Consider the following 18,877-nt stretch of genomic DNA (forward strand, 5'->3'; position numbering starts at 1 on the left):
AGCCCCCTGAGGGCAGGGCATTGTTCACTGGCAGGATCCCCAATGCTGGAAGCAGCAACACACCCATGGCTGTGATCAGTGTGCTGAGGAATGACCAGGAAAGTGAAGTAACCACCTCTGAGGTGGTTTAAAACAGTTTCATAAATCTCCTCTCCCCACTGAACTAGTCTGCTTGGGCTGCCATAACAAAACACGGCAGATGAAGTGGCTTCCACACAGAAATGCACTTCTCGCTGTTCTGGAAGCTAGGAGATTGAGGCTCCAGGGAGGGCTCTCTCCCTGGCTTGTACATGGCCACCTTCTTGCCACACCCTTTCACAGCAGAGAGAGAGAGAGGAGGTGCTCTGGTATCTCTTCTGCAGGGGCAACCTCGAGAGCCCCACCGCCAGGGTCTCATCTAACCCTAATGACCAGAGGTCCCACCTCCAAGTACCCTCATGTTGGGAGTTGGGGCTCTAACAAACTGCGGGGGAACGATGCAGTCCATAGCATCCAACTTAGCAGAAAGGAGAACATGTTAGACGGGAGAAAAGGATTTCTTGAGTGACTCTAGGAAAGTGTTCAAATACCCAACTGACTTGCATTTCATTAATTACATTCACTTTTTTGAGTCCTTACAACTGCTAGACACAGACAATGAGGACATGGGGAACAGTCTGCCCTGAGCTCACCTTCCAAAGGGAGAAGGTGATGGGGGAATCCGTGACCACTGGGCAGGCAGCCTCTGGGGAGTAAGTGCCCTGGGAGCACAGCCAGGAAGGGAGGAGGGAGAGGAGGCAGCTGGAGAGAGAGGTGGGGCCCGGAGGAGGTTAGGGATGGGGCTGGTAAAGGAAGAGGGGACAGGTGTCCGGGAGAAGAAAGCCTCCCCATTCAGAAATCACAAGACAGAGGTCTATGGGTTGTGCCTGGGGGAGGGCAGGGAAGGGAGATTGGCTGTCAGGAAGTAGGAGGATGAGGTTGGAGGCTGGACAGAGAGATTAGATCCAAGTCCTGGCAGTCCCTAATTGTCACCATGGGGAGGGCATTGCACAGTGGTCCATGATCATGAGGAGGAGGAGAGTGATGTGCTCAGTCGCGTGATGTGGAGTCACAGCTGGGCTGCTCCGCGGCCTCCTTGCTGGGAGGAGCAGCTGTGGAGGCAGCAATGACAGACATGCTCAGGGGCCTCTGCTCCTCTCCCTCCTTGCCTGCCATGTCTCACGGGTTGTCCTCCCTCAGCTCCCACCTTCACGCCCAGCCACCCCACCTCACCCTCACAGGTGCCAGTTGCCCTTCCCCCGGGGGCCTCGGGTGAGTTCTTCTCTCAGCACCCACTGGAAGGTCTCGCCTGTGCACCTTGACTCGCTCCAGCAGAGACGGCCCCTCCGTCTTTCCCGCCACGCCGTCACTAGACGCGCTCTCCATCACCACTTCTGTGCAATCTGCTCGCATAACTGTTTCTCTTCTCAGACTTAAAGGTCACTGAGAGAAGGAACCATATTTATGTATCTGCCTTCCTAGGGCTGGCACACGCTTGGCACAGCATAGGTGCTAAAAAAAAATAGCTACTGAATTTAATTATGTTTAATTAAATCCTAGAAAGAACGTTAGAGTTTGGATTCGAGAAGCCGAAGCCCAGCCCTGCAAGTCAACAAGCGAGGTACCTGACTTTTCTAAGTCTGCCTCCCCAGCTGTAGGAGAGGGAGTTAGGGTGCTCTCCTCTATTCCGGCTTTGTCCTGAAAGCCAACTCTAGACTGGAGCATGGGCGCTCACTTCTGTCCAGCCCCTGGGCCTCACCCAGAGTCACTTGTTTAGAGTCTGGAGAGTGGACAGAGCAGCCACACGCAAAGAACAGACAGGGCCACCAGCTCTGGGGGGCCCGCTGCCTGCCGGACGGTGGCAAGTGCAGGAAAGAACGGCTTTTGTGTGTTTGAAGTGGAGAAGCCAGCAGGGAAGAGACTAGAAAATTGATCAAGAAATTGTTACTATCACCCAGGTGAGGATGGTGGCCTAGCAGGAGAGAGAAGGCAAAAGCGACAAACCAGTGTTCTGGCTCATTCATCTATCTAGAGTCCTCAGCAGAGTTCTCACAAAAAGCAACTACTCAAGAAATATTTTCTGAATGACTGAGCCAGAAATTGCACTCCACTTTTTTTTTTTTAAGAATTATTTATTTATTTATACAAGCACTGGGTATAGTCAGAAGCGCGGGAGGGTGAGAGAATTCACTAGAGCCAGAGCGGGGAGCAGAACAGGCAGAAGGACCGAGGTACACTGCTGAGGGGAGCAACGGGCGGCAGGAGAGGTCTGCGCGCCATGTGGGACCCTCCTCCGGTGGCCGGGGAGCAGCCGGGGATCGAACCGGCGCCGCAGAGGCTGCAGGCAGCTTCGCAACCCAGCGCTCAACCACTGCGCCACCGGGGAGGCCTGCACTCCACTTTTGTGGACTAAAGTTGATGTCACATTTTAAATAAAATCCACCTACCAACTTCTAGACTGATGTGGTCCGTGAAGCTAGAACTTCACCGCCTTCTATAATCACAGAGCCCGATTTTAAACCACAGTCCTTCAATATAAAAGGAATTTAGGCTGATGACTAAGTGCACTGCAAAGTGGACTTATATTTTATGAAGATGTTCAGTAATAGAAGTTGACATATAAATTAAAGGGTTATCCCTATATTCGCTAGAAAAGTCAATGAACCATAAATTTACCCCATGCCTGCCCGGTCTCCCTCCCAATTTCTTCCATTGTCCAGACATTCTGGTAAATTATCATTGCTACAATATTTTAATGTTTTAGGAAGCATTGGAATAAATATTTCTGTCTGGAAAAGGGGGGAGAGGAAGAAGAATGTCTTCCTCCTGTGCAGTAGTTCACTGGTATCTCACAGACTAAGGATGAGAGACTCCAGCTTAGCGATTTGCCTTCCATCTTGAGCTTACCACTTCCCCTCTCTGGATCCTGGTTTCTTACCTTTAAAAATCAAGAAAACAATGTTCTTCTTCCCTACCAGGGAAATGTGAGCCAGGGCCACTGCTTGTGTCAGAAGAAACAGAAGTTCCAGGACCCACCAGGGTCCTCCAATACCCTTTTGAAGCCTCCAGGAAAAAGCTCAAGTCAATCAATTAGACAGTTTTTAAGTAGTTATTATTCCCAGGTAAGTAACCCCCAAGCACAAGTCTCCTGAAAAGCCATTAAGACCAAATCCATTGAAAGGAGTAATTGCAAGAGAGGAGAAACCCACCCCTCCCCTCTCTGCACCCTGCCCACAATCTAATTTGCCCTGTTCTCCAAGGAAAGTCACAGTGAGTCTTAAAGTATGGCAGGGCCATTGACAGGAGAAAGGATTAGGCCCTTAAAGGGATATGGGAAGGAATATGTTTCTGAGGAGAAGAGTGAGAGTCGATCTTGTGTTGCTGTGCTTCGACACACCTGGAGAATTCCTTTAACTGCCTTCCACCTCCCATCCAGAAGCTTGCTTCTCTGTCAATCATTCTTCAGCTCTCCCAGCATTACTCCTACCCCTCCTGCCCAGTCCTTCAACATGATGGGTTCACCCTAGTCCAAATAACTCATCATGTGGTTACTTCTTACACATCGGTCTCTCTCACCCTAGACTCTGAGCTCCCCCGCTCATCTCACACTGCCAGGGTGTGGCACCAGCTGTGTTCACTCACTGCAAGTTCACGTGGATCCTTTATCTGCCACCATAGGAAATGGACAAGGGGACATTTTAGTCTTTAGAAATATGCCCTTTGGGATTGGAAGAGCCTTTAAGAGGTCTGGAAACACTCCCTTCTTTGACAAGGCTGCTGGCAGACCCAGTGGGACTCACCCAGGTCCTGTCTGTCTTTGACTCTAGTCCTCAGCATAATTTCACCCAGTTGTCTTGTCCACCTCAGCTAGCTCCACTTCCCCTTCTATAAAACCTGTTTAATAATTGTCCTTTCATAGCATTTTTATTAACCAGGCAGTATGCCATACCTTTTTATTAGGGAAAATTGCAAACACATGAAAGCAGAGAGATATGAACAACCCAACATAGCATTTATGAACACATGACCAATCTTGCTTCAACTTTATTCACTGGATTATTTTGAACCAAATTCCAACCATCATATAAAATAAACACTTTATTTGAAGCACATGCATAGGAAGGAAATTTAATTGAAATCATGAGGACCCTCTCTCTATGAGGCTTTTTTTTTTTTTTGATAGGAGGAAAGAGGAGGGAGACATTTGAAATCATATCATATACTCCTCCACAACCAAACCAATTCTTTTTAGTTTTTTAAGGTTTTTTTTTTCTTGGCAGATAAACACTCGATAGGCATCAGAGGCAAGATGCAAGGCAGTGAGTACAGTACTATATAAAATGTCAGCACTAACTTTGCAAAGACCATATCCTCTGGGCTTTCTCTGAAACAAAATGTGCAAAAGGCAGGTGTAGCCAAATGGACAGAACACTTCAAGTGCCTTTTTTTTTTCTGCATTAAATAGTCACATTGCAGGTGCAGACACACACTTATTGCCACACACCTTGGGTTTCTCACTTGCTCCCACCCACATGCATACACAGCAGCAGTGGGCATCTCTGCACCCCCACCATGACTACTCTCATTTACCTGCAGCTGCCTGGTTTGGAAAGTTATTTTCTAAGCACTTTGGGAAACAGAGCCCCAGCAGCAGAAGGCTTTTCTTTCTAAAGTCACACATTGCTCCACCGCAGCTTAGATCTGTGGCTCCAGGAGGGATAGCCACAAGATGAATCAAAATATACAGCCCACAATCACTTGATGTGCCTCAGCACTGCCTTTGGGGTGTTAGGTTAAGAAGTGTTAAAGAACACGGATAATAGCCAATGTTATTAATGCTGATGATTATTAACTCTGTTTATATGCTTAAGCGCACCATATTGGGCAAACCTCCCTGTGTACTCAGTACTTTTCACTGCTGGTGTGTCACCCTGTCAATCTCAAAACACTTAGCCCACAGCACATATACCTGTGAGGAAATGTGCACGATGTATTTATCATCCTCCTGCAGCAAAGCGAGAGGGGAGAACCAGGAAGAGAACTCATGTTTATAGACAGCTCCCTTTATGCATGGGAGTCATGCTGTCTACTCACGACACGTCTATGAAGCATTTTTTTGTATTATCTCCCCAAGACAGATAAAAGATTCAGAGGATTTCAATGATTTTCACAAAGCCACACAACTGGTAAGCATTAAAACCTGAATTCTAACCCAGTTTTTTTCTGTGAAACCCATGCTCTTTTTTTTCTATACTAGTTAGTTATTCCCAAATTTTCCAACTATGAGAAACTACCTCCCATTAAAATAATTCTTAAACTTTTCATTTTGAAATAATTTTAGACTTATTTTAAAAAACTTGTAAAAATAACAGAGTCCCCATAGACCCTTTAAGCAAACTTCCCCAAAGGTTGGCATCTTTTAGAATCATAGTGCAATGATGAAAATCAGAAATATAAGATTGATATGGGTCTATTATCTACACACCTTATTCAAATGTCACCAACTGTTCCACCCATGTCCAGAATCCAATCCAGATCACACATTATATGAGTTGTCATATTTCCTTGGAGTTCTACAGTCTGGGACAGTTCTTCCATTATTTGCCACTTCTCATGACCTTGACACTTTTGAAAACTACTGGCTGGTTGCTTTATAGAATAATCCTCAATTTGGATACCTGTTAATGTTCAAACAGTTTCACAAGTCCTCACTGACTATAGCTGAACTTTGAGTATCTGTCAATTGAGAAGATACTTCTTGAAAAGACACTTTATGAAAGGGAAGGATGCTTTTGATTTTGTTCATCTCAATGATTTTTGTTCATCTCAATTCCAAATATATTTGAAAATGGTGTGGCTAGTGATGAGATAATTTTTATTTAGTGAGCTGGCAATGCTTGGGTATATTTAGTTATATCTATCCCCTGATATCTTGGTCACTCCTCCTGAGGCCACCATATCACAGACATACACACACCAAGGTAGAAATTATTGAAGAAAGTTTGAAGAAGTCAATAGAGAGCTGATGAGGTCAGATAACAACATGCCTATTGGATGATTTTTGGGTGGATTGTATGTTCTACGCTATGACTAGTGTTATCTCACTTGAGACTCACAACCACCTCTGAGACAGATATTGTTACTCTCATTCTACAGTGGAGGAAATAAAGATTCCAAGTCTGTAAGTGACTTGCCCAAAGTTGCACATATACTGTACAGCACCACTGGATTTGAAAGATTTTCTTATCCCCTAAAAGCCCATGTTGTTATCCACCATGCTAATTTGTCCAAAAGCATCACTGATTTCTTAGCTTCTTTTTGTTGCTGCCTGAGACTTCATTTCCTATTTTCAAAATTCTTTACCTAATTTGGTCCTTAAGGGCCAGTTTTAAAGTTATTCTTCTAGGGAGACTTCATGGCTGAAGGGAGGAATTGGGCTTATACCACCCCCAGGATTTAGACCAGTTCCTCTACTTGATATTGTGAACTAGAAGGGACTTGGACATTCCTGAATACAATTTCTTCCTTTTATAAATGACAAAATAATAATAAAACTACTAGTATTTATTGAGTTCTTACTGTGGGCCAGGGAGTGCTTTAAAAGCTCAGTGCTTGGTGTCTCATGTAACTCTCACAACCCTAAGAGGGAAGTACTAATACTGTGGAGGGCTTTCTAGAGCTCCCCCATATCTGCATTTCCTCTTTCCAGCACCCAAGAGGATTCCACTCCCCACCCCTCTGACTGTTAGGGGGAACTGTGTGTCTAAATCCAACCAATGCGTTGTAGGCAAAAGTGATGTGTCATTGCTGAGCTGCATTGTTGATATTCAGCAAGCTGTGAGGGAAGTAGCTGTGCACCCACTGCTTCCTGGCTCTGGGACTCTGGGGCTACCTGAGGAGGTGCCTGATTTGACTTCACTCAAAAGTATCCTTGAATTCAGGAGTAGAAAGTGATGGCTGCGTTAGCCAGGGAAATTAGCATTAGCTGGGTAGTAGACAAACCCCACATCTCAAAGTGTGTATGGTCCTCATGTCACAGGTCTCATCTTCCATCCAGGGCAAATCCATCCAAAACATGTAGCTCTCAGGTCACTGAGGCAGGCTAGAGAGACAGGTACAAGAGGTTTCCCTTCCTGCCCCTGCCTGAGTAACACCTACTTTCTTCATAGTCACATGGCCCCATGCCTTCCCAATTAACTCCTCCCCTTTTTTCCACTGCCCACATCTCTTTTCCTTTTGTATCTGCGAACCTCAGGCTCAGTAAAGGCATTTCTTCTCCCCATTTCTCTGCCTCCTCAAACTGCTGCCTTATACACAGTATTCCTGAAGTGATCACCTGTTTTGACATTGTTAAAGTCAGTGATTTTGAATGCAGATTCCAAGGCATTTCCTGAGCCCATGGCCTAGAACGCTGCATTTCCCCTTCCTGAGGTACCTCTTGGTGCCCAACAACACTTCAGAACTATTGGCAACTGTGCAGCCCAGGTCAGTGCCACCCAGCTTCAGTCACTTAGACATTTTTTACGTATTCATGAGCCAGCTATACGATTATCTTCTTCATATAGCAGTTTCTCTAAATGTTTCGTATTTTCACTTCAATAAATCATTCTAAAAAAGACTATTGTTACCATAAATAAAAAGTTGGTATCGTTTATCATAGAAGGAATAGACAAGCTGTGATATGTCCACATAGCAGGATATGAATCTCGGCTACAAAGTAATGTGCTATCAGTCATGAGAGGACACGGAGGAGCTGTAAGTACATATTGCCAAGTGAAAGAAGCCAATCTGAAATGGCCATACACTGTGTCATTGCAACTATTTGATGTTCTGGAAAAAGCCAGACACTATTGGCAGGAGTTTGGGGGGAGGGGCAGAGGAATGAGTGAATGGAGCACAGGGGATTCTGAAGGCAGTGATATTATTCTGTATGATACTATAATGGTAGCTGGATACCATTCTCCATTTGTCAAAGCTCTTGGAACATACAACACCAAAAGCAGGCCCCCATGTGAACTATGGGCACTGGGCGATAATGTTGTGTCAGTGTTGGTTCATCAATTATAACAAATCCACCACTCTGGAGCAGGGTGCTGATGGTGTGGGTGGCTATGTGTGAGAGAGTGAGTATATGGGAACTCTGTACTTCCAGCTCAGTTTTGCAGTGAACCTAAAACTGCTCTAAAATATACGTATATTCTCTCTGTATATAGAATAGATAAAACAAAACAAGATGATAGAATTCTAGCTAGATATTACTGGGTCCTAAGGCTCTGAGCCTGTCACCTTCTCCTTTGTTTACATAGGAGATTGACAAGTGTTAGAAAGGTGGCGAAGACATGTTATCACTCCGATGAGATTTTCTTGTGAACATAACCGCAGGCATGAAAGCAAACTGAAAAGAGAACAACATTCTCACTGGGGATCAACGTCACTTAGCATCATGTCTGTCTGGAACTCCCATCCTGTCCCAGGCCTGCATCCCTGTCTAAGGACAAAGTCAGATATGCACGCCTTCCTGTCACACGTGAGCCAGCGTGTCCTCTGCTCCTTCCCTAACACACTCCTCCACTACGTGCTTGACTCCTGGACCCAGGGACTCAGAGTTCAGGAAAGTGTTTTTCTTCACGGCTCCTGCCAAAGAATGCAGCTGAATGAAGACCCATCGGGGATGTGATGATGGATAAAGACATCTTCGCTGGGAGTGAGGGATCAGGCATGAGACAGTGCAGCCAAGCCAGGCAGTAGAGGCCACAAAGTCAGTAGAATGGAGACACTAGATTTGTTGAAGTGACCAATGCGGCTAAACCTTTTCCCACAGGCTCTGGGGAGCTGACACAGCCTCCTGGGCTGGGCACAGACTACCACTTGGGGATACTTTGCCTCCAGATGCTGAAGACCCCAGCTCCATGTGGCAGGCCTCATGGCACCTGCAAGCTCCTGTAGCTGCAGCTCCACCTTGCACATGGGTCAGTACCTGGGCTTCTCTCTCTCTCCCTTGGTTGTTCTCCCTCTACCCTGTTAGTTAAGTAAGTCACTTTTTTTCTCTTGTGCTTCTCCAAAGGCCTTTGGTTTGCATGTGTGGCAGCGAGTGCATGGACCCAGACTGGTAAGAGAAGTTCGGACCTGGTGTCAGACTTAGACCCTTGGCCTGGTGACAAATCTAGACACCCATCCTTGATTGTCAGGCACAAAAACATCAGGGGGCTTATTGCAGGCAAAGCCTAGCCTTCCTTAGAGCATGTGATATTTTTAGAGATGCCGGTAAGAGAGGGTCATAGGAAAGGCAGCAGTGCAAACTGGACCCCCCACTCCTGGTCTCCGAGCCACACAGAGCAAATGGGGTAACTATTACTCCTGTTTATGAACAGCTGCCATGTATCTAGAACTTTAATACACCATGCCAACTCCTCACGACAAGTGTTTAAGCTCAATGTTTTATTCCCCCCCTTTTTTTTTTAAATAGAGGCATGTTTTATTTATTTATTTGTTTGTTTGTTTGTTTGTTTATACAAGCACTGGGTACAGTCAGAAGCCCGGGAGGGTGAGAGAATTCACCAGAGCCAGAGCGGGGAGCAGAGCAGGCAGAAGGACCGAAGTACACTGCTGAGGGGAGCAGCGGGCGGCAGGAGAGGTCTGCGCGCCATGTGGGACACTCCTCTGGTGGCCAGGGAGCAGCTGGGGATCGAACCTGCGTCGCAGAGGCCACGGGCAGCTTCGCAACCCAGCGCTCAACCGCTGCACCACCGGGGAGGCCCTTTATTCCCCTTTTTGAAACAATGAAATCTCGATCCAAAGAGATTAAGTAAGTTGCCTGAGACTAGCCAGCCGGGAAGGGCACAAGTTGGGACTGAAATCCACATCTCTCTGACTTCAAATCCCATGTTCTTTCCATCATGCTGCAATAGAATGAGGAAAGATCTGCTCCTGGCCAAGGGGTCTCAAGCCAGGATCATGTGCACTGATGACAAGAGTCATCACCATTTATCATTACAGAATCAGAGAAGGAGGCTGGAGGGGATGGTTGGGATCCTCTACTCATACGTCCCTTAAGGGACCAGCCATATTCCCTTTGCTATCTTAAGTCATACACACACAAGGATATATGTATGTGCACACACATGCACACACAAATACACCCTACACCATGTGTTCACTAGGGACCAAAGACTAACTATTAGTCTGGAATAAATATGTGCCAGGGAGGGAAAGGATTAACAGATACTGAGCTCCTACTGTTTGCAGTCATGTGCTAGCCAGTAGGATGGCTTCAAGAAGCCTCTTTAGAAGAAATTGATGTTGACTGTGCTCCACAACATCCAAAGTAACCTTTCCATAGAAGGAAACTGGCTAGGTCTGTCCTCAACAGCTCTCAACACAAACCCTGGGAAATCCTCATGAGTGCAAGGAGGGGTGTGTCTCCTGTGGGCGTGGATCTGGGCGCTGCACAGAGTCTGTGTTAGCAGATCCCTCTTCCCCTGACAGTTTGCATCTACCTGGAACTGAAATGTAACCTATCCAATTTTGACTGTGTTGTCCTGAAGCAGCCGCCCCGTTTTCACTGTTAACAAACACAGAAGGAGGGAGGTATCAAATGCACACTATACGTAGTACACACACGTAGACTCTGTCTTACATATGAGGCATCTCAGGAGGGGGACGGTGTGCAACTCGGTCAGTGTTTGCATGCCAGCTCCTTTACATTTGGGCTCGCTTCCAACTTGGCTTCCTTCCCAGCAAACAAGAAGCAGCTCGCTCATTCCCACACTCCTTGGAGTAAGTATCCCCTCCTCCTAAAATCTACTCGCCCTCCCCCAACTCACAGGCCACAGCTGGGCTTCTCAACATTCCAGCTGGAGAAGAGAAGGTGGGGTGGGAGGGAGGGAGGAGACAGAGGCCGAGACAGAGGCAGAGAAGGCTTCCCAATAGCTTTTCTCCTCCCGGGCTCTTTTGAAGCCCATGGTTCTCTCCTGCCCTACAGCTTTATTAACTAACTCTCTGTATGGGGGCCTCAGCCAGAAGTCTCAGCTAATAAATGAACCAATCCACCCCAAGAAGGTGCAGGCTGGCAAGTGAAGAGGGATTACTCCAAAGTGAACACTGCACGGTGGATCGACAGACAACTGAGAGAAGAATCACTATGTGGCAGACCTGACACCAGGTGTCTCTCCTCCATCCCTCGTTCTGAGAAAGCAAGACAGATCACTCAGTGACGTGCTCAGGTGCACACGTGTGCATGTGTACGTGCAAGTCACAGCTACGTCTGGGAAGCATCCAGCACCTGATGGTGGCACTGGCATTCTTACCTCGTCTCCCACCAAAGAATTAGAGTGCAGGTAAGAGTCCTGAGTGAGGGAAGGGTCCTTGGAGATTCCAATTTTAATAAGACCATGACTGGCTGGAATAAGAACCCAAAGGCTATAGTGTATGGGGAATATAATCAAGATGAAAAAGCATACATTGTGCAAAAATGAAAAATGATGTAAGAATTATATAAAATAAAATAATAAAAAAAGAATTTCAAGGAAAAAAAACTAGGTGGAAAAATTAAACTATCCCACTCCTGACTCAGGATGGGGGGTGGTACCTGGGCTTCCCCTTTTCTTGAGTGAGTGCTTTGGTTCATGATGGCGTCTGTTGCCCCTGGTTTCATGGATGCTTGCTCTCCCGCTGCAGGACATGCATGGTGTGAGTTCACAATTGCAGCAATCATGTGATTGCTAACAACCTGGGAGTTCAATGAGCACAGGACAGAAAATTTTTTTTCCATCTTTGCTGAAGACATATTCACATGTGCCACGGATTGTGTACTCTCGGACTAGAAATCCTGGGTTGAGATAACCTCTTGAATGGTAAGGGATGCAGACTCATTTCTTTCTGCTTAGATTACAAATATCTCTGGCCCCTAAAACAATCTCATTGTAATGAACCAACTCAAGGTCAGGTGGGACCTTGAGAGTCACGATTCTCAGTTACACACATGACCCCTCTTCTAAGACAGTCAATACTGTCTTGGGGCAGCTTTCATAGAAAGTCCTTTCTTTTTTTATTTTATTTTTTTATGCATACAAGAGCTGGGTACAGGCCGGAGGTGTGGGGTACGGGTAGGGGATGAGAGGATTCACCAGAGACAGAGCGGGGAACAGAACAGGCAGACTGACTGAAATACACTGCTGAGGGGAGCAGCAGGTGAGTCAGGAGAGGTCTGCTGCACCATGTGGGCAGCTCCCTGGCTGGGGATCGAACTCATGCTGCAGAGGCTGTGGTTAGCTTCATAGGTTCCCTTGCGCCACTAGGGAGGTCCCAAAAGTCCTTTCTAATATCAAAACCTAAGTTGGTTTCCTGGAGATTCCATTGCTGACCAAGGCACTGCCCTTTGTGTTCTCATGGAATGAGCTTGCCCCTCTGCACAGCACATTCAGCATTTGCTTCCAGTGAGTATTTTTCATTTTGGGGTTTTCTTGTCCCAGGTCCCCTTTCAAGGGAGCTGCTCATAGGATGAGCTCTAGAGGCTCATGCACTCAACAAAAACATATGTAGAGTCTGAACAAGGTGAAACCACTGGATTGGGAGCTGATGACCCAATGATGAGCAAATGCCCATGAGTGGTTGCTTCCAAGCAACTCAATCCCTTTGCAGCACCACCATTAGCCTGAGGTGAGAGGATTCCTTGTGTAAAGGGTCCCATGCTGGTCCTTCTTAGCCACACCCCGAGCAGCATGCAGGGTCAAGGAGCCATGCCTCTCTTTTAGAACATACTCTGACTCTGTGGGGCTCTGGAATTCCTGCCTTTTCAGCCATGAGCCTGCTCCCAGGAGTTACACGTTTCTCTTCTTCAGGCTTAAAGTGAGAGGGAGGGTATTTGGGGGTGTTCAGACAGAGTTTCCCCAAGCCAGCTGGAGTGTCCCCACATGTGTCTGAGATTCCTACAGCTCAAGATAAAGCCAGCAGTGGGAAAAGATCAGAGCAGCCTGTAGACTGAGCCAGATATCCCCAATTCAGCTAGCACAGAATTCAGGGGAATCTGAAAGTTTTAAACTCAAACCCATCTTCCAGGTTGTGCTAAAGCTGTGTTTGCCAGGAGAGGAGGTTAGAATGTACTTTGTTTAACAATTTTTAGGAGGATTTGTTAATTTTAAGTATTCTGACCCCTGGTATGTGAGCCTCTGCCTATACTATTGTTCTAGGTCCATAAATGTTAGAGATAGGATTATGCTTTGTGGAGACAGATGTTAAATAATCACACAAAGAAATGCAAACATGAATGCAGTGCCAGAATAAGTCCACCATTTGGATCACTCCTAAAATGCTCTACTTGATCACAGGATTTTCATCATGTCATGAGACCTCCCTGCCAACTCTCTCCCCAAGAGCCCAAAACACTAACAAAATATTGCACACCACACTTGCCCACACTTGCCAGGGAAGTGAACGCTAGAAAAAAGATTGAGAGGCAGACCAAGCCTGTTCAACTCTCAGACTCATTTCGTGCTTTTCATTAGGTCCAAATCAGGGCTCCTGCCCACCATCCAGGGTGGATTTCCACTTTGCATCAACCTCCAGGAGCTCCACAGTTGATCCTCACCCCCATGCCCACCAGGAGGCAGTCTTTGTCCAGGTAGCCATGTGCTCACATCTCACCTCCTTCCAGCTGTCTAACCCCAGGTTTACCATTCTCATTGGTCTCCAGCAGCAGCAGAGAAGGCTTCTCTGACTAATTTGGGAGAGAGTAGAGAATTCTCCCACTTGTCTCTCAATAGGCACCCCATCCACTGGCCGCTTTTAAGCATGCATCTCTTTCTTATCCCAATATCCTTGTAATCCAACTCCAACTCCATGATATCTACCAGATTCTGCGAGGGCTGGTTTAGAGTGTGAAAGTCCCACAGGGTGGGCCACATCTGCCCCGTGTCTGCAGAGCAGGCTTGGCAGAGCTGCAACAGGGGTAGACATGTAATGCAGATGCTGGTGATGGAAAAGGGGAGCAGCACGCGGCTGGAGCACTGTCAGTGCACTAGATGCAATCTGCTTCCAGCCACAGCAGTCCTCCTGCGGCCTGGAAGCTGGGCACACGCTGCTTTTCAATGAGGAAGGAGAGCATCCTCTTGCCTCTGAGACAGCAACAACACTGTGGCAGCACTGCTTTAACCATGTGGACTGATCTGGTGCTCAGAAAAACCTTTTACAGTGGGGATTATCATTTTTCATCCCTGTTTTATAAATAAGAAACCCAAGGCAAAGAGAGACTGTGTAATTTGTTCAAGCTCCAAACTGGGGCCATCTGGCTTTGGAGACCTCAGCGTACCTACCATGGTGCACTGTCCCGGAAGCCAACTAGTGCAGTGCCAACCAAAAATAGAGAGTGGAGAGAGTGCCACAAGGCTTTGGGCCCACACTCTCCTGGCTCCTTGCCCCCCGTCCAACCTCAATGAATGACCAAGAAGAGGAGAAAGCTCTGTCAGCACAGAGCCACGTTGGCTCTCAGAGCATCTGTTCATACCCTGTTCCCTCTCATCCTCCTGTCCTCTATTTTGTTTCTCAGATGTGCTAAGCTTGTTTGCATTTAGGCCTTTGAGCTTGCTGTTTGCTCTTCCCTAGACCTATGCATCCCTGGGTCCTTATCTCAGTGTCAGCTCAGACGGCACAGTCTTAGGAAGGTTGTTCCTGATCACTGTCTAATGCAACCACAGCTTTCCTTTTAATTCCTGACTAATTCATTTCTAATACTTCACTTTCATCACAGCACTGAGCACTACCTACTAGTTTACTTGTCTGTTTCTGTGTCTCCACTGGAATGTCAGCTTCAGGAGAGCAGTGCCTACCACCACATCTGGCACAGTGCCGGTGTCCAATAAGCATTTGTTAAATAAATGCACGCATGAATGAATGGGTATGACATCCTTTAGAGATCTGTGCAAAGGTGGAACTAGTCTGATACTCCAGTTGTGTCTCCCTAGTTGGTGAGAAAAAAAAAAAAAGAATCCTCATTGTTTGCAATCTTTTAGTCCCTGGAGCAGAGGCAAATGACAGGAGAACTGCTCAGTCCCTTTGTTGGGGCAGGGGAATGAGGAGAGCCCAAGCACAGAGAGAAAAGACCAAGACATTGAGTTACCAGGGCTGTAGACTACACGCACTGCCTTCAGGACCATGTGTGGACAGCAGCTGGACAGCGCTCTGTACAGAAACTCACCCTCTTTCACTCCCGCCTCCCTTCCTAGAGAATTTCCCCCAGCTTTTGCCCTTCATCTTCCTTCCCCATTGAAATGAGCAGAAAGGGAGAAAATGAGACACGTCTCACCTGTATCACTCTTACTACCACTATAGCACGGTCTCATCAAAATGCGCTGGCTCCTGCACAGATAAAGCAAACTCCCAGAATGAAGTAATAATATACAGGTAGTTCTTGAGTTGATCCAGTCTGAGTGATGACAGGCCTCCCACATAATAGTAGAGCCTATTCATTTATTGGTGTTAACTTTTTTATTCAATGCTTTGTTTATGGCATGTCACGAAAGTAATGAACAAGAAATGAAAGCTCCTAGCCTCCAACAAACTCTGTATCGTGTGAGCACACCTCACGAAGTTTTCTCATGATCCCTTTCTTTTTTTCAACAAAACATAGCTTTTCCATGATGAAAAATATATGCCATTTCATACTAAGCCCTTCCAAGGCATTTCATGCTTATTATCTCTAGATCCTTCCAACATACTCATAAAGAAAGGGACAGGAAATGTTGTCACTAATCACAGAACTTGGAAAGAGGACCCAGAGGTGTAAAGTGACTCGAAGAAGTTCACACAGGAAGAGAAATATCATTTGAACAGACTCCATGTCCTGCTGCTTTCTAGAGACAAGAGTGTTCTTGCCAGAAGTCATTCTCCCAGCAGCCCCTGTTGCATGCACACCTGAGCCAGCCTATATGGGAGAAGAAAGGAATAGCTTAAGATGTTAGGAAGAGAAATTATTTGTTCTTTCAGAAAAGATGAAGGGCAAGATGCTGGCCAGGAGCACCCCAAAGTGTGACATCAGTCTTGCTCTCAGCCAAGCCACTCTGCCTCATGTCTGCTAGAGCTGCAGCACTGGAAATGGAGAAAAGAGGTGAAAGGAGGGCACTTTGCAGCACCCTAAGCTTCTTGCCTAGCAGAAGTCCAGAACTTCATTTGGGACTTCAGGCAGTTGCAGTTACAAGAATCTCTCAGCCTCTCAGAGACATTTATTCACACTCAGAACTATCTCACCTCCTCTGGAAATGCCCAGAAGGTGGCCCCAGCCATCTCAAGTGCTTGGCCCATTCAGAACAATGATTAAATGAATGAAACAGCAGCTAAGCCTGCCTCTCACAGAGCAAACTCTCAGCAAGAGCCAGAGCCACCCAGGAGCACCAGTCTGGCATCTGCTTCAGGGTCCGTTTTTCAGGTGGCCCCCAAAGTCCTCCTTCCACATCTGGGAAATTATTGAAGTGACTAATGTGACCACAGGACTCCGCCCACGGTATCCTTTCTGCAACATCACTAACGAGATCAGATTTTCAGACGAGCCTTTCCCACATAGAGTTCTTTGGAAACAATTCATGACTTCAGAAGACTGTATAGATGCTTTCCGGTATTGGAGACGCTCTATTGGAAGTGAAGATGGAAGGGATGGGGTGTGTCTGTGAAAATATGAATGAATCAGACTTGCAAAGACTCTGTGGCCCAAGGGGTACTTGGCATTCCCTAAACAGACAGGATAGGGAGAGTTTAAGGGACATCCTAAATTCACATGCTTCAGGCCCGAGAGGAGGAGGACATAGGACATGATTCCCTGCTCCCTTCTCCATGTGCCTAGTTCATTCTCGCTCCACTTACCTATCTGCTTTCAAACAAGGAAACACTTGAGTCTGCCAAGAACTGTATTAGCAAACTCTGTAGTTCCTGGGCCTAGACACCCTCTCCATGCCTACAGCTGAGCATTTCGATATAATTGGGGAGGGGATGGCCTCCAAGTGAAAAATAGGCTAAGGATCCCTGGATTTCAGTCTCAGAAAACAGGGAAAGAGAAGATCTTGGCACCTTTCAGAAAGGGAAATGTTTGGATCCAGGACTGAAAACAGATTCAAAACAGTTGGGGGAAATCAGAGACGAGGGCAACAAGTATGAATGGGCCATGAAGTCCCTTCATTTCATCTCTTCTGACTCTGGATCTTCTAGTTTGAGGATGCTTACAGAATTTTTGAGTGGAAATGAAGGCACAGCATCAAAAAGCAAAGGCAAAAATCTAGGTACCACTGAGTCACAGGCTCCACCAGGATCCAGACACTTCATGGTCAAACTTAACCACAAGAAACATCTGTGAGAAGTTCTTAAAAGTTAAGAGTCCTCGTGCCAGAGACAGTACAATGGTTCAAGCAGTAATCTGGAAAACCTGGGGATACCACAAGGAAGCAAGAGAAAGGAAAAAGGCTCTCACCTGTTCTGGCCCTTGGAAGCAGATGCGGCAGAGCGGGGTCCTCATGCCACTGTCCAGGCTGCTGCCCAGTGAGTAGCGGTCCTCAGCCTTCCCCTTACAGAAGTCATCCGAGGAGGCACTGCTGAGCAGCGAGGCGGGTGGCTCTGAGGCTGGGCCACCCCAGTCATCTTCCACAGAGGAAGGTGGCAAAGGTGGTGGAGGTGTGAGAGGAGGGGTCTCCCTGCCCACTCCTTCTCGAGGGCCCCTCCAACCTGCCCACCCTCCGGCACCCAGAGCCGGAAGGGTGTTGTTGTTGGCCGCCAAACCGGGGGGCTGGGGTTCACCATGCATGGGCAGGGGCGCTGGAGGAGGGGGGCGCCGCAGCAGGAAAACCTTCAGGTCATTGAAGAGCATGCGGCAGCGGCACTTGAGGAGACCCTGGTGGCGCAACATCTGGGGAGCCGGGGCGCACAATCCACAGCGGTACCAGGCACAGGAACAGCAGCACCACCACCAGAGCAGCCCACTCAGGGGCATCAGCATGTGCCCAGTGGAAGCAGAGAGCCCGGGAGGGGCAGTTGGAGTCTTTGCAGAGGAAGATAGGGTAGTTTTAGGGGGTCCACGGAGTATCTGTGTTATGGGGGGTTACTTTCTCACTGGCTCCTCTTAAACCCCCTCCAACTAGCACATAAATTGCTCAGGACCGAGAACTGTGAGTCACTGTTTCTGAACTTTACCTGTAGAGCCCCCCCAAAAAAGATTTTTTTGCTCTCCCACCCCAACCTTAGGCTTTGCTCAGGGTATCTGTCTCCTTTCTGCCTTTGACCTGGGGGCACTGCTAGGGTAGGGAGAATAGACAAAAAATGTTGAGGATGAAAGGTTAGGGCCTTGAGATCAAGGTCTAGTTGTTAGAAAGTTCCCCAAGAGAGAACCACTGAGTTCTTTTCAAATACCTAGGTGTGGGAAATCTCTTTTTATAAAAGGCTGGGGAAGATTTTAAATTAAATTTGAAGTGGACTGAGCGAGGCTTAGGGCAAACTGGCTCAGTGAAGAATCAAGGACTGCTTGTGCAAGAGAGAAAAGGTGGTTTCCCTCAGGCAGCGGGAGATTGCTTGGGGTGAGGGGTGGCAAGGCAGGGAGGAGAGGAGGCAGGGAGAAGTTTTAATTCTCTTGGGCAGAAAACTGGGGCAATTAACCCCAGAAGCACCAGAGTTGCTTTCAAGAGAGCAGTTCGGTGGGGGGAGGGATTGCAGGTGAAAGGGGCTGGGGTCTGTGCTTTGCCTCTGCAGCCAAAGGGCTGAACAGAGAGGTGTGGGGGTGGGGGGCCAATTTGGAGAACACAAGTGGGAAAATACGGGATTTGGGAGTGGGGGAGAGAAAAGGGAAGAACGGAAAGATCTTTTAACCCTTGCAGACCCGCCTCCTTCCTGA

At 47.2% G+C, this 18,877-nt stretch overlaps 1 protein-coding gene across 1 annotated transcript in view; it reads right to left on the bottom strand.

Annotated features, from left to right (window-relative positions):
* The window catches only part of MARCHF4 (membrane associated ring-CH-type finger 4), a 94,325-nt gene extending 76,110 nt beyond the window's left edge, over positions 1-18,215 (bottom strand). Inside the window, exon 1 of the mRNA XM_037521894.2 lies at positions 17,468-18,215. Within this exon, the coding sequence (XP_037377791.1) occupies positions 17,468-17,989 (522 nt within the window). The 5' untranslated portion in view covers positions 17,990-18,215. The remainder of the gene's footprint in view (positions 1-17,467) is intronic.
* Positions 18,216-18,877: the final 662 nt, after the last annotated feature.

This window comes from Talpa occidentalis, unplaced genomic scaffold (genome assembly GCF_014898055.3).
Source record: "Talpa occidentalis isolate TD23 unplaced genomic scaffold, MPIMG_talOcc4v2.1 talOcc4.3, whole genome shotgun sequence".
In the NCBI taxonomy this organism is placed as follows: Eukaryota; Metazoa; Chordata; class Mammalia; order Eulipotyphla; family Talpidae; genus Talpa; species Talpa occidentalis.